This window comes from Pipistrellus kuhlii, unplaced genomic scaffold (genome assembly GCF_014108245.1).
Source record: "Pipistrellus kuhlii isolate mPipKuh1 unplaced genomic scaffold, mPipKuh1.p scaffold_m20_p_3, whole genome shotgun sequence".
Lineage (NCBI taxonomy): Eukaryota > Metazoa > Chordata > Mammalia > Chiroptera > Vespertilionidae > Pipistrellus > Pipistrellus kuhlii.
Window position 1 is genome coordinate 69196324 of NW_023425529.1, and position 14901 is coordinate 69211224.

Genomic DNA, 14901 nt, shown 5'->3' on the forward strand with positions numbered 1-14901 from the left:
ATTTGCCTTTCAGGCCCCTGACAGACATCCAGGGGGCTCCATTTCTCGCCGCAGTTTTGGAGAGCTTGCTGGTTAGGTGCTGCCCTGGGAGGGAGGGGGCGCGAGGCGGGGAGTCAGCCCACACCCCACAGGTTTGCTCTCCTTGCATGGCGGCTGCCGGGCGGCAGGGGGCGCCGCTGGAGCAGTTGTTCCTCGCAGCCCTCGAGAGCCGCTCGTCCGCGGAAAGGGCCGAGCCGGGAGGCGCGGCGGGCAGCCCAGGGTCCTTTTTGGTCTCGCAACTTGAGCATCCAGAGCTCGTGCTTCACGGCCATTCTCCTACCACATTTCATCATGTTGGACGCCGTCCATCCGGTCCTGGATCCGGGCGGAAAGGAAAGCATTCGCTTCCCGCCTTCCTCGGTTATAGAGGCGGCTCTTCTCTCTGTGCTCAGGGTCGGCTTGACAGCTCCCCTGCAACTGTGAAAGCCACCCCCCACCCCCTGCACGTCGTGTCTTTCTTTCCTCTTTGGGGGTCTTTTCTCTTTCACCTACCGCGGGAATATGTTCCTCCTTTCCTACGCGTCTTCCCACTGACATTGGAGACAACGGTGCGCTGGGAACCGAAACCTCTCCCTCCTAAGATCCTCCCCACCAGCCCCGCACACAGAGAAGGTCGCGTGCGTGTTGGTGGCCCCCGAGGCTGCAGAACTCGCCAAACCTGTTCCTCCGCTCCCGGTGCCCAGGAGTGTGTCCGGCCGACCCGGCCCGCGCCGGGCAGCGCTCGGCTGAGCACCAGCCGGTGGCCGGCGCCGCGGGGCTGGCGAGCGCGCGCGCGCATCCTCCCTCCGCCCGGGGTCTCCTCCCGTCCCCCCCCACCCTCCCCTGCAGGCTGCGCGCCAGCCCCCGCCCCGGGGTCCCCCGGGCTCTCCCCCACGGTGAGATCGGAGGTGGAAGGAACCGGAGGGAGCGGGAGGCGGTGGGCGGAGCCTGCGGCCGGGGAGGGTGGTGTGGGCGGGGCCTGGGGCGTCGGGGTGGGGAAAGGGGCCGGGCGCGCCGGGGAGGAGGGCCGGCCACGCAGGCGCGGGGGCCGCGCCGGGAGCCCCACGCGGGAGCTTCCAGTCTCCGGCCGGCGCGTCTCGCTCCGCCGCGCAGGGGCCGGGCGGGCCGGGCGCTAATAAAGAGTGAATGAGCGGCAGCCCGAGCGGCCCCCGATCCTTGCGCTCGGGAGGCGGCGAGGGGAGGCGGTTTGTCTTGTCCCTCCCTCCCCGCCCCTCTTTCTCTCTCTTCCTCCAGCTGGTGGTCCCGGAGCCCGGCTCGGACCGGTCCGTGTGCCCGGCCCCCCATCCCGCACTCTTCCTCCTCCTCCTCCTCTTCCTCCTCCTCCTCCTCCTCCGCGTCCCACTGCTCACCTAGGGCGCCCCGGATTGCCATGGGTTAGGGCGGGGGGCCTGGAGCCGCGGGAGAAGGACCAGCCCCTGTGCCTCCGCCGGAGGGCGCGGAGCCCGGGCGCCGGGCGATGGGGAGCGCGGTGTGAGCCCGCGCCCCGGGGAGGACGCCGGAGCCGCGGGGACCCGCGGAGGTGGAGGAAGAGCGCGTGGATTGGGAGGAGGACCCCGGGGAGGAGGAAGGGAGGAGGAGCAGGGAGGGTGGGGAAGCGAGGGAAAAGTGCAGCCGGGAGGAGGAGGCGGAGGAAGGTGGCGATTGATGCTTCTGTGTTTTGTTGCCGCCGCTGCCCTCGCGCTGGGAGCCGGGCCGGAGGGAAGGCGGCGGAGAGATGATTGCAGAGTTGGTGAGCAGCGCTCTGGGGCTCGCCTTGTACCTGAACACCCTGAGCGCGGACTTCTGCTACGATGACAGGTAAGGGGGTGAGAGGGAGAGGCTGGGGAAAGTGCCTCTTAGTCTCGGAGGAACTAATCCGGCACCTGAATGGGGAGGAGGCGCGTCAACAGGAACACCTAGAGCAGGAACGGGCGGGATGCGAGCGCGCTGGGCGGGCTTTGCAGGAGTTTGGCTTCCTAGTTTGCAGCAGGTTCTCTCTCCCTGGACTCCCGGCTGTTGGCAGACGTTTACATTTCTTAGCGGAAATCGCAGCAATTTGGGAAACTAATGAAACTATTAAAACAACAACAACAACAGCAGCAACACACGTCTTAGGTATTACTTGGTGCAACAAAAGCGCACTGAGTGATTTTACGTCTGGGCTGGGAAGCCGTTCCCCGCCCCCTAATACATCTTCCCGGTAACGTTTCCGTTTATGGATGGGACGGGCGATTTTATTTCCCGAGGTTAACGCACACCTCTGACAGTTGCCAAAATCATGGAAAGAGGATCGTACTCTGCTTCAACTTTCCCTTTTGACGTGTAGCTAGCGGTACTTGACTGTGAGCCAAGATAATGCTGCTGATGGTCTCTCCGGCTCTCTTACCTCCTCCCTCCTTCCCCCACGCGCCTCTTTCCCTAATCGATGGAGTAGCACTTTATAAAGGCTTGGCTTTCATTTCTGTTTGTGAGTTTCACACTAGACATTAGCGATTCTTTTGTGCTAATTGGGGAAGAAGACGCCCCTAGAGACTGAAATTGTCTTCTGCATTTGGGGTTAGTTTGGGTGGCTTAATGAGACCCGAACTGTGTTGTCAAAGAGACTGCATCGATTTCTGGAAAAATGTCATAGTTGTGCTCGTGGCTCTACCTATTTTTTAAAACGTTGTTAGTGTTTAGAAACTGATGAAAAGCTCCAACAGCCATTAGGGAACATTCCAATTTGTGCCTTTCCAGTGATTTAATCTGATTACAATTAAAACAGATGCATAATTAAAATATATTAGGGAGAACAGCACGCCTGGCTAAACTTATTAACCGTCCTGGGGTGTTTCATGCTCCATTGAAATTAAACTATCCAAAAAGTGAGCACAGATTTACTTTGACAGCTTTTCAGCAGCCTCTCCGGGCTGTGCAAAGTGAATGGTTCCCCAGGGTCAGGGCGAGGCAGTGAGTGAACTTGGGAAAAGTGGTTGATAGTGAGGGGAGGTGAAGGCAAAATCTTCTCCTGGTAGTAATTAGCCATGTTCTATATTCTCTGGTGTGCCCGCTCTCTGACTAAAAGCATGTTCATGGATGTATACCTTCAGTCAGCGGATTTTGGTTCCCATCCACATGTCTATTATGAAATCCCCCGATAGTCCCTGCAAAGACATCCAGCAAACCCTTCTTAATGCATTTGATATACTGTCTATCAGAGACTAGTTGCTAGGAAGCCCCTGTTAGACATAAACTTTCCCTCAATTTTTAAGCAATGTGCAGATTTTAGCAATTATGCTCCATGCTCTGAGAAATAAGTTCTCGGCGAGAGGGGCTGCTTCTGTTCCCTCCAGTTTTGGATTACAGTGCACCTGCTATTTCGAGGGCAATCGGAAGAAAAATCTCTTGCTTCTTTTCACAAAATAAGTTCAGGGACAAATCTGGGCAGTAACTGGCTCTGTTGGGGACAGTTCAAATAGTGAGCATTTAAACCAAGACTATACAGCTTATGAAAAAGTAACTTGCTGTGATATTGTAACTTGTAGATCACTGTGGTAAATCAAGCATGACTCTTGTATGCTACTGTTTTTTTTTTGTGTGTGTGTGGTTTTTTTTTTTTGCTATTTAGTTCTTTGAAAAGTACTTGTCAGAAGAAACTAGCCTGTCATGGTTAAAGCTGAAACTAAATTTTCATGTACTTTTTTCCCCCTGTAGACTTAGTGCTTGTTTTGTGTGTGTGTGTGTGTGTGTGTGTGTGTGTGTTTTAAATCATCAATCAGAATTGTTAGGCCTTTGTAACTTTAAGGAAGAATGGTGCAAGTGTGATGATAAATTAGTTGTGCTTTGACGGTGAACAATTGGTATTCATTCTCTACATGCTATCTGTTGAAGGGAGTGTCAGATTTGCTGACCTCTACCTCTCTACTTAAATGAATTTAATGTGATGATTTGCCCATGTCACCTAGTTGATAGCATGCTCAGTATATGATATCTAGACATTATACATGACATATGATATTGAGGGTCCGTAGGTACAAACTATACTTTTGCTACAATTTGAAGTGTCCTTGACTCTAATTTTCTAAGTGGCAGACCTGCATATGCAATCGCATACTCCTGAGAGTATGAAGTCTTAAAAGTATCAAACTTGTGTTTTTTAAAAAAAATATATATTTTTATAGATTTCAGAGAGGAAAGAAGAGGGAGAGACAGAGAGAAACATCAGTGATGAGGGAGAATCATTGATAGCTGCCTCCTACACGCCCCCTACTGGGGATTGAGCCCACAACTCCGGCATGTGCCCTTGATTGGAACCTGGATCCCTTAGTCCACAGGCTGACGCTCTGTCCGCTGAGCTAAATCTGTTAGGGCTAGTCTTGGTTTTTATGAAATCATGAAATACATATTAATAGGCTCATGGAAGTCGGTGTTTTCACAGCATGCTCGGGTGATTCAGTGCCCAGGTGCACTGCAAGCTGTGGCTTTCAGGTACAGTCCTTTCTAACTACTCCGACTCACCAGGGTGTGCAGGGGGGAGAGGGCTGGGAGTCAGCGGGAACTGTGGGATGATGGTAATGTTTATTTCCATCACTCCATTTCAGACTACAAAGAATCAAGTTTAAAATGTTGTTTAAACTACATCTGTGGATTCCGCTGGCCCCCCAGGAACTTCTGAGAAATACAGCTCTGTGAGGAGGGCAGTGCTGGAAGCAAAGAGCTGCACTCAGGGAGGGAGGTGGCTCTTACGCTTGACTTGCTTAACTACATCAAGACTGTGCATTTTAGTCAAGAATCTGGCATTTACTGTAGGAGGGCTTTATACTGCTTCAACTTAAAAATTATTGCTGTGGTACTTCTCAAAGTTATCATTTCTTTTAAGTATAGTGATCAAGTTTACTTTATAAATGATATATATAATTACTTCCAGTGTTTGATGTAGTTTGGTTGAAATTAAGTGGTAATCTGAGACGTTTTTATAGCAAAATCAATTTCCCTATGGTAAAATTTAATATTTCACAAGTTTTTCTGTGCTAAACTCAATATGGCGAGGATATGATGAAACAAACAGTAAAAGAGAATTCATCCTATCTAATAAAAAAAGCGCAAATGGTTTCAACGTCATCCCTCTTCCCCTTGCCTTCAATCCAGTAATGAATGTATTGAATCTTAAGTTGTGGCTAGAGTAAAATTGGAATTATAAATGTGCATTCTTTGCCAGACTTTAAGTCATGTTGCATTTGACTTCTTGAAGGACCCTCTCATTTTCTGGAGAAATTTGGTGTTTAGGTCAGTGGAAAAAACTGGCTGACCCCAATTTTTCTGCTCTCTTATGTATTTGGCAAGGATAATATTACATCATTTCCCCTTCATCCTCTTTAAAAATATTACTGTTAATATGCTTTGCGTAGAGATAGCATTAAAAGAGAAGTCAGTTTACTTCAAAGCAATAGAAGTAAACCCTCACTATTGTTTTGTAGTCTGATTTCACTTTGACTTACCATCTAATTGCAGGCATTTCCTTTAAGACATATAACTACTAAAGATACTGCAACTACTACATTTTTTATTCTCAGATGAGTAACGTAATGCACTCATTAAGAAAAAAAAGTCAATTTGAGGATTTGAAAGTGGGAAATGGATTTGTGGCTGCTTTGAACATTTTTTTCCTTATTGCCGATTTTGTATTTGTTAACCCAACCATGATCATTAACATTACTGTTATGTTTTTTAGCTATTCCATTTTGCAATAATTGTGTGAAACTTGGAGAAACAACTCCATGGCAGAAATTTCTGCTCTTGAATTAAAACTACTCCAAGCTCTTACTAGCACATTCCTAATTTGGGTACAAATGTAAATCTTTATTTTTAATGAAAATAAAAATGAAAATAAAGTTAAGACGTTTCTTCCTTAAAGTCATTGATTAACTATTTTAAAAGAAGGGATGGGAGGTGTAAGGCATGTTAACAAGTTTTTTAAAAACTTTATTTTCTAAAGCTATTCTACTACGCCTTCTCCTTGGTCTTTAGATGTTAACGCCACTTTGGGTTTTTGACCTGGTATGATCCTTTGTGAAATGATCAATCACTCTGTTATCTTGCCTCTAGAAAGTTCCCCTGAATAACTCACCTCCGGCCAATATGTTATTGGTACCTTAAAATTCTAGTGTATGCAACCATTGAAGGGATGCCTGGTATTTAAAAGTTTGTTTACAAAGAATTACTTATAAAATCTAAGTAAAGAAGGGAGAAGTTTGCTTTGAATCAAAGGATATATCATCAAGACTATACTGAAAGAAGCCAATATGTACAAGAGTGTTTTTTTTTTTTTTTTTTTTTTTTACTCTAATTTCCTTCCCAGTTTATAAGACACTGGAAAAAATGCAAGTGGACCTGATTTATAGTTTATGAAATATTTATGTGACATTTTATTTTTTAGCTGTTTTGATTGTTTAATCAAATCTGTGAAGAATTGGTTCATTTTACTGAACAAGTACATCTCAACAGTAAATTAAAATTAGGTGAAGCCAGTAGAGACCGCTTTGCCTCACCTCCATTGAGACTGCCACATGGGGCTTAGCTATCAGATGACCCAAATACAAGCACCGGATGGACATTTACAAACGCCATAGGGAAAATTGCTTGCCAGCCATCTGTCTCTTAATGGTTCCCCTGTAGATGTGTATGTTTTGGCTGTATTACTATATATTCAATTTATATCGTCTTGTCATCTGCACTTCGTTTTTCAGTGTTATTGTGCCCCTGTTGTAATTCTGAAATAGCCACAACCTTTTGGATTCCAGTTTGAGATAGGAGCATGCTTTGTCTCTCTCATCTCCGTGTTGCTGTTTAGCACACTAAAGGTACTTGTTTAAAATGTCGGTGATGGTGCAGCTGTTTGTCATAGGCGGAGGGTACATTTTTCGCTAAAACAGGCAACTTCTTGAGAGGATGGGACCAAGTCTACCCTTTAAGGCACTCTGGAAAATCAGGACTGACAAGCCTAGTTTCTTATAACTTTACTTTTTTCATCCAACATGGTTTATACCTGTAACATTCACTTTTTAGACTGCTTGTCTCTTGCTAATTATTTGATCAGCTTTGGGTACTTATTTATTTATTATTTTTTAAAAAATATATTTTATTGATTTTTTACAGAGAGGAAGGGAGAGAGAGAGAGAGCTAGAAATGTCGATGAGAGAGAAACATCAACCAGCTGCCTCCTGCACACTCCCTACCGGGGATGTGCCCGCAACCAAGATACATGCCCTTGACCGGAATCGAACCCGGGGCCCTTCAGTCCGCAGGCCGACGCTCTACCACTGAGCCAGACCGGTTTGGGCAGCTTTGGGTACTTATATAATAGCTTCACAAAGGTGGCAAGTGTGGCAGCCTTGATGGAAGGAAAAGTGGGCTGTTGAATGTACAGGCCTCTCCTCTGTAAGCAGCTGTCCTCACTGAGAGCCTTGTTGGGGGAAAAGGTGGTGTAGAGGCATAGCACCAGGAACTGCACTGCCTTCTGTTTTTCGCAGGATGAAAAAGGCATCATATTTGGAATAATTAAAGATGTAATTATATGCAATGGTGTCTTTGAAGATATGATTTGTATGTGCTTTTGAGAAATAATAACTACATTCAATAATTCATGAGTTATGAATATTCCTAGACGTGGGCTTCTCATACATATGGTGCATAATACAAGCAGCAGCTGTTCACTCTTGTCAGCAGCATCCATACCTGTCTGTCTTTCTTACCTGTACTGTAGCAGTACTACAGAGTGTTGGAGAGTTTGACTGTAGACTTATAAACATGCCAATAGTTTGTCCTTTAGCAGAATTTCACTTGCATGTACTCATGTTTATTTTGACTCATACTCATATTTTAAGACTTTTACTGGGACTCTGTCAGCTTCTCTCCCAGGACATGGTGCCCAGGATCCATGGTAGATGGTTTGAAGGAGCTTTGTTCTGGGTCTGGTGCTCATGGGCACTTTATTTGTAGGTGGGGAAGCTTTAGGCTTCTTCTCTCAAATGTCTCCTTTCTAATTCATTGTCCAGTCAGTTGTTTTTCTTGGAGTTAACTAGATTTGTCTCTACTGGTCATCGGGATTGAAGACTTTTGCCTGAGAGAGATGTTTTGGGGGCTGTATTTTCTAGACAGTTAATTCTAACAAGATGCAACACTATTAAATTTCTATTGATCTCTTCCTCCTCTCTGACAATTTACCTTTTCAATCACATTTGGCAGTTCCTCTGGTATTCAAGGTTTCTTAGAATAAAGGTATACATGTTTATTTTAATATTTTAAAAATATTTTGAGAGTCCAAATTTGGGTCCAGCTATGGCCTTTTGTCTTTTTTTTAATTATTATTTTTTATATTTTATTGATTTTTTACAAAGAGGAAGGAAGAGGGATAGAGAGTTAGAAACATCAATGAGAGAGAAACATTGATCAGCTGCCTCTTGCACGCCCCCTACTGGGGATGTGCCCACAACCACAGTACATACCCTTGTCCGGAATCGAACCTGGGACCTTTCAGTCCACAGGCCGATACTCTATGCATTGAGCCAAACCAGTTTCGGCGACCTTTTGCCTTTACAGGTAAATGGGGAATCATTGAATAAACCTATTGACTCAGGAGAATTTTGAAGAAGTCAGGAACACAAATGAGTTGTTTCTAAGGCTATATTGAGAGTTGCTGCTATGTTTTTAGAGCAGTATATTTTCGTTTACAGGCATTTCATAAAAATGCAGTTAATATGGTCAACTAAAAATGATTTTATGGATGAGAGGGAGAGAGATTTTGATTTGCTCATGACTAAAAAATTAATATGGAAAATTCTAACTCCACCTCTAGATTCCATTTTATTGTGGAATTAAGTTATATGAACATTTATTTATTCCAGGGCTATGTGCCTGCTTTGTTGCTGAGGGCAGTGCTACTGTGTCTGCTTAAAAGTGCTGTAGATTTTGGCAGCGGAGATGCTATTTGCTTATGGTAATTACACGTAAGCTTTTGTTTCTTGGTTTCTTTGCCGGGCATTGGCTATATCAGAGCGAGGCAGGGTAGGAAGTGTGGCGCAGCAGGCAGTTATCATCAAAGAGGCTGGCTAAATTACATGATTTGTCAAACGAAACACCCATCAGTGCCCTGGAGTAGCAGCTGTGAGGTAGGTGCTGTGCCCAATGGCTTAATTAAGAAACAATGTACAAAAATATTACCATGGGGTGAAGGAATTCATTGACATTTGAAACTGAAAAAAGGTCACAAGTTTTGGTAGTTAGTGAAAGTGCTTATTTCCTTAATTGTGGTTCCAGAGACCATTGCTTTCTTTAGAAGTAGAAAATGTTGATTGTCCTAGCCTAGACATTCTCCCTTGACATCATTTAGGGCTGTTGGAACTTCAAAGGATGTGTTGTTTGCCGAAGAGTGGCCACTGGGGCGCAATATGGCTCTTGACATTTTGAGCAGTGTTAAATGATGACATTGAAGTATTTCAAACAGCCATGTTTCAACATTGTTTAAAAATCCAGTGGGGAGAATGACCGTCCGTATCCCTGCATACTTGGAATTCTTTGGGTATTAATTTTAAATGCAGTTCACGAGTTTGCCTCCTAAAAAATAAGTTAAAAAAAAAAAAAAAGGCGAATAAGGCTAGTAAAAGTTTTACGGCTGTGTGTTCTGAAATTTTGTTTTCTTTTTTCAGATGCTTATACACATTCTATAAAGAGACTGAAAAGATGCAGACCGCAGCCTTGTTTTTTGTTTTAATCTCCCCATTGGGTTATATGTCCGTTGTTTAGAACACTGTTATAAAAGCATGTTGTTAATTCCGTTATAAACTGGAGATTATAAAACTGGTCTTTGAGAGAGGCAGGCAGGGGAAAACACTTTGGGAAAAGTAAACTCTTGTGTTTGTCCATTTCCAGTTTAAGCGAAAACACGCACACCCTGCTTTCTTTTCTGTCACCGGTGTCTCTTGGGTTAAAAATGAGACTCGACAGTTTTACTGTTGCCGAAACCGCTTTGGCTCAGTGGATAGAGCGTGGGCCTGAGGACTGAAAGGTCCCAGGTTCGATTCTGGTCAAGGGCATGTACCTCGGTTGCGGAGACATCCCCAGTAAGGGGTGTTCAGGAGGCAGCTGATCGATGTTTCTAACTCTCTCTCCTTCTCCCTTCCTCTCTGTAAAAAATCAGTAAAATATATTAAAAAAAAATAGTTTTACTCTTGACAAGGTCAGTGCATGTGAAAGTGACATCCCTGCAAATTGTGTTCTCACCGGGGATTGTCTTAGACCAGTGGTGGGCAAACTCACTAGTCAACAGAGCCAAATATCAACAGTACAACGATTGAAATTTCTTTTGAGAGCCAATTTTTTTAAACTTAACACCACTTCTTCAAAATAGACTCGCCCAGGCCATGGCATTTTGTGGAAGAGCCACACTCAAGGAGCCAAAAAGCCGCACGTGGCTCGAGAGCCGCAGTTTGCCGACCACAGCATTAGATGGTGGGTCTAGAGATACATTCACAGTTTTGACCGCTTTTCTCAGTCTGGAGGGACATTTGCCTTCAGGCATTTGGGAGAAGGGGCTCCTGTGGTAGGGCTAGCACCTGCGATGTTCCTCTGGGGAGGACCTTGCTCATTGTTTTATAAACTGCCCTTTGGCTACCTCTGCCTTTCTGTCTTCAGGTTTCTAAAGGTACAGTACACACTGGGCCTGCTGCTTTGGATTGACAACGATGTCTTAAGGTAGAACACGGGGATCCACATTCTCTGTCAAGTGTACTTCTTTTAGAACAGGATGTTCCCCCTCCTCCTCCAATAATTAACTACAGGACTGCTCTCCCAAAGCAATTGAAAAAGCTCATTTTGACAAAGAAAGCTTCCGGTGACAAATTTTCCAACTATAACTTTGCAGAAGAAAAGTTCTCCGATGATGAAGAAGTTTAATCAGGCAAAAAGACATTTTTATTTGCAGAAATGGGCCCTTTAGAGGGAAGCAATTATTTATAGCCGATGTGAAGAAGTGGTATACCTGAATCCATTTGGTAAACCTCATTTAAAATAGGAAGGTTATTCTTGTTATGCTGTTGAAAGAAAAAAAAAATGGTGCTGAATAGTCACTGAACTTATATTAAAGAAATAAGCTTTTATACTTTAACGCACTCCCTAGGGATATGGATTGGTTTAACCAAAGAAAAATGAATTTAAGATTTGAATTAAAACCTTTTAAAGATAAACACTGTGCAGCCTGAGAGCACTGACTGTAGTTTGCCAAATGAGTCTTCTATTTTAAAAATATTCTTTAGTTTTGGTTCCTCCATCTGTCTATGTAAGAATCTTTGTATTTTTTCTTTTGAAAACAGTGGTGTGTTTTGCTTTTGTTACATGTTGAACAGAGAGCGAAATTTCACTGTTTTAAAACCTCTCGTATGTCATCAACCTAAATAATGTAAGCTGTTTCTATGAGAAGGTCTTTAGTAGTTACTTTCAAATTGAGCAATGATATTGAGGATGCCTGCGGCAGGCCTTGTCCTTTCTCAGGACTTGCCCCCCTGCCTTCATCCTTGATATGGACTATTGCCTTTTAAAAAATACCTTTCAAAATGCAGTTTAACCCCCCAGTTTTCTTGAGTCCAATTGATCTTCATATACCTTGCTTAAAGGGCCATTGGTGAGCTGGTCCTCTTTCCATCTGGTGTGTGTATATATTTCTAGATCAGTCTACAAGCACATCACTTGGGGTTGTGAAAATGCGGATTCTGCCGGGAGTGGGCCTCAGCGCCTGCATCTCTGTCATTCACAGGTATAACAGATGGCTTGTTGGTTCATGGCCCACACGGTAATAAGAGTAGTAAGGCTCTATTTCATTTAAATGTATTGCACATCGGCTCAGGGTGTTGGACAGGTACTTAGCTACTTGGAAAGGCTACCTAAACTCCTGGATTAAAAAAAAGAAGATCAAGGATAAGGAATCTCTCTTTTTTGTATGAGTCTAGCCATTTTAGTTCATCTCTCTCCATTTTGTTCAATCACATCTCCTTTAAATTGGTCATGTGGATTCGAGGTATTGTGTGGATTTTGAAAAGGGAGAGAGCCTGCTGAAACCCTAGGAGGTGATCTCCATGGAAATATCTGTCACCATCTTGTATTACGATGCTATCTTCTTTGTAACACTCCTGGGGAGACAGGTATTGGATGCTGATTTTGACAAATGAACTGATAGGCGGTCACCTTAGGCTTATGACTTGAATAGATCCTTAACTGAGTCTCCATAGCCAGGGCTTTCATTAGTTTGTGCTTCTGTTAAACAATCCCATTCTAAGGGAATTCGGCTTACATTGCATGAAGGCTTTATAAAGTAGAGGGTGGCAGCAAAATATAAGTATTTAGGAAGCTGAGAGTGGGAAAGCTAAAGATTTATTGATGATAGCCAGGCCCTGGGTGATGCTGTCAGGTAGAGCTATCTACATAGCAGAAGTAGAAATGCTTGGGCTCCTAGCCTGTCCCTTTGGGTGTTTCTGAATGAGTGAATGCTCTGTGATTCTGAAAACTTACATTCCTACTTAATAGGAATATTTTCAAACAGCTCATTCTAAAATGAGTTAAAATTATTCCTTTCTTTTTAAAATACTGTACTGTGCCCTGAGAGGCAGTATTGCAAACAAACTTTAGGCCAAGATAAGAGCCTAGAGTTATAGCCTTGGAGATAAGTATCACTTTACTAACTGGGTACTCCAGCCACTCACCTCTCTAAGACTTGGTGTTATAATTGTTTAGGGACTGAAAGTAGCAATAATAACTGCCGACCACAGAGTGGGGATCAAATGAAATGTTCTCTGTGTGTTTTCAAAGCTTCATGGCTCCAGGTTTAGGTGAAAATAGTGGACAGAAAGAGGCCACCTGCTCACCTGACAAGCTCAGGGAAAGCCTGTATGGTGGCCTTAACAACTCAGACCTTAAGTAACCACAAAGGATGGTCTGAAGTGACATTTTTTAGCTGAAAAGCAGTTTATGGTGGGTAGTCATGTCCTAGGCTAGCATCTTCCCTGGCAAAGGTAAATCTTTGCCTTAATTGAGCCTATTGTCTTCTTGCATTGTCTTCATATCACTGGACTGTCAAGGTAATTTTCCCTTTTCCAGACCTCTCAAAGCACAGGCACTGCTAGGGGGACCACAAATAAACTCTTTGTTATTGAGTTAATTGTTGACTGTTAACTATCTCTCACCCACTTACAGTAAAAGAAGTATGTGCCAATTATTTTCACTTTATCCAAGCCCAGATGTTTCCCCACTTTGCTTTCTCCTGTCTCCCTAATCTATCACCAGTGGATTCATATGACACACTCATGTCTCCTCTTTTGATTGTAATATATTCAACAAGATGCAAAACTGCCATTCTCCGGAGCATTATCTCAACCATTGAGATTCTGCTTCCCAGCATTTGTCAACAATCTGGCTAAAATAAACTCACAAAAATTCTTCACAGGTTTGAATGTTTTTACATTAACAAGCATGGTGGACCAGAGGCTCAATGGCTCAGTACATCTGTATCTGACTCTCTTCTCCCCTGAGAACGGAGCTGTGTTCCACTCCATGTTATTGCCACCTTTTCCTCTCAGAGTCAGTGGAACTCCTACCCCCAACCCATCTCTGCTTCTAAAGCCAGAAGCCTCCTGCATAAGCACTTCTTCCTCTCCTCCGTTTCTTTTCTGTGCTCTCCCCGTATGTCTTGTCTCTGCGTGAAGGCTTACTTTGAATAGACCTTCTGGTCAATCTGAGTCTTTCCTTTTGCAGGGTAAAAGCACCAATTACAGTGCACCGGGTGTAAATAATGTGTGGTACTTTGGTTCTGCTTGGCAGGGTGTACTCATGGTCTCTCTCTTCAGGGACATCTCTTTTTCTTTCAAGAATATGTTCAGATTCAGAGCAGTTCTGGCAGCTGGTGATTAGAAAAGCAGTATGTCAGATAAGCTGTTTTTTCCCTCCATTGAAGTGTTCGTTAATCAGTCCTGTATTGAGAATTTGGAGTAAGTATGCTTAGCGCATGTACTAGATGGTCATATGTCATGTCTCAACAGTTTGACTCAAGTAAACGCACAAAATGATAAAATCTAGTACCTAACCCTGGTGATACGTTTTTGTAAGTGATTAGAAAATGTTTCATAATTTTAGGCATTTTCAATCAACAGAGTGGCAAAAAATAAAAAGACCACAGATATATGAAATAAAATAATCTAGAGATCTAATCCTGGAACTATTTCTTGCTTATTGGGTAATTTAGATTGTGCTACTAAGACTCTTTTAGCCTCTGTTCCTTGTTGTATAGAATGGGGGCAGTAGTAACTACTTAATACAGTTGTTGGGAGAATAGAATGAGATAAATTATATAAAGTGCCTGGTCCAGTGTCTGTTGTCCAGGATAATTATTAAATATTTCTCTTAAGAAATTTTTCATTAACTCTGTTGTTGATAGCTTAAAATCACTGTATAGTAATATCTGAAAGTATTATAGAGCATTTAGAGATTTTTCTTGAAAGCCAATATTCAGAATTTAAACTTAATTTTAGTAATATTTAAGTTAGCAATTCAGATACATTTAGGATAACTGAAAGGGGTCAGTGAACTCTATTAAATAACTACTAATTTTTATCTTGAGTTATAAGTTTGGAGAAATTATGTTGAAACTTGAGCATTATACACTCACACATACATGCATGCCCCTACCCACACACATGCAAATTTTGCCAATAAAATGTTTGCAGTATATACTCAATTCAAAGTACATATGAAAAACAGAACTAGGATGTCTTCTATGTTCTTCACCATAATTGACTTTCTTTTTTTTTTTTTTTTTTTTTTATATATATTATTGATTTTTTTACAGGGAGGAAGGGAGAGGGA

General features: G+C 43.3%; 1 protein-coding gene across 4 annotated transcripts in view; it reads left to right on the plus strand.

Annotated features, from left to right (window-relative positions):
• The first annotated feature begins 1070 nt into the window (after nt 1–1070).
• Nucleotides 1071–14901, plus strand: part of TMTC2 (transmembrane O-mannosyltransferase targeting cadherins 2) — a 412316-nt gene continuing 398485 nt past the window's right edge. For 2 of the 4 annotated variants that reach the window (XR_006742882.1, XM_036456331.2), the window contains exon 1: nt 1076–1836. Coding sequence is in view for 3 of the 4 variants with exons in the window: in XM_036456331.2 (XP_036312224.1) it covers nt 1754–1836 (83 nt within the window). In the remaining variant the exon portion in view is untranslated. Of the gene's footprint in view, nt 1837–14901 lie in introns of all 4 variants that reach the window. The other 2 variants (XM_036456330.2, XM_045588305.1) reach the window with 2 other exon arrangements.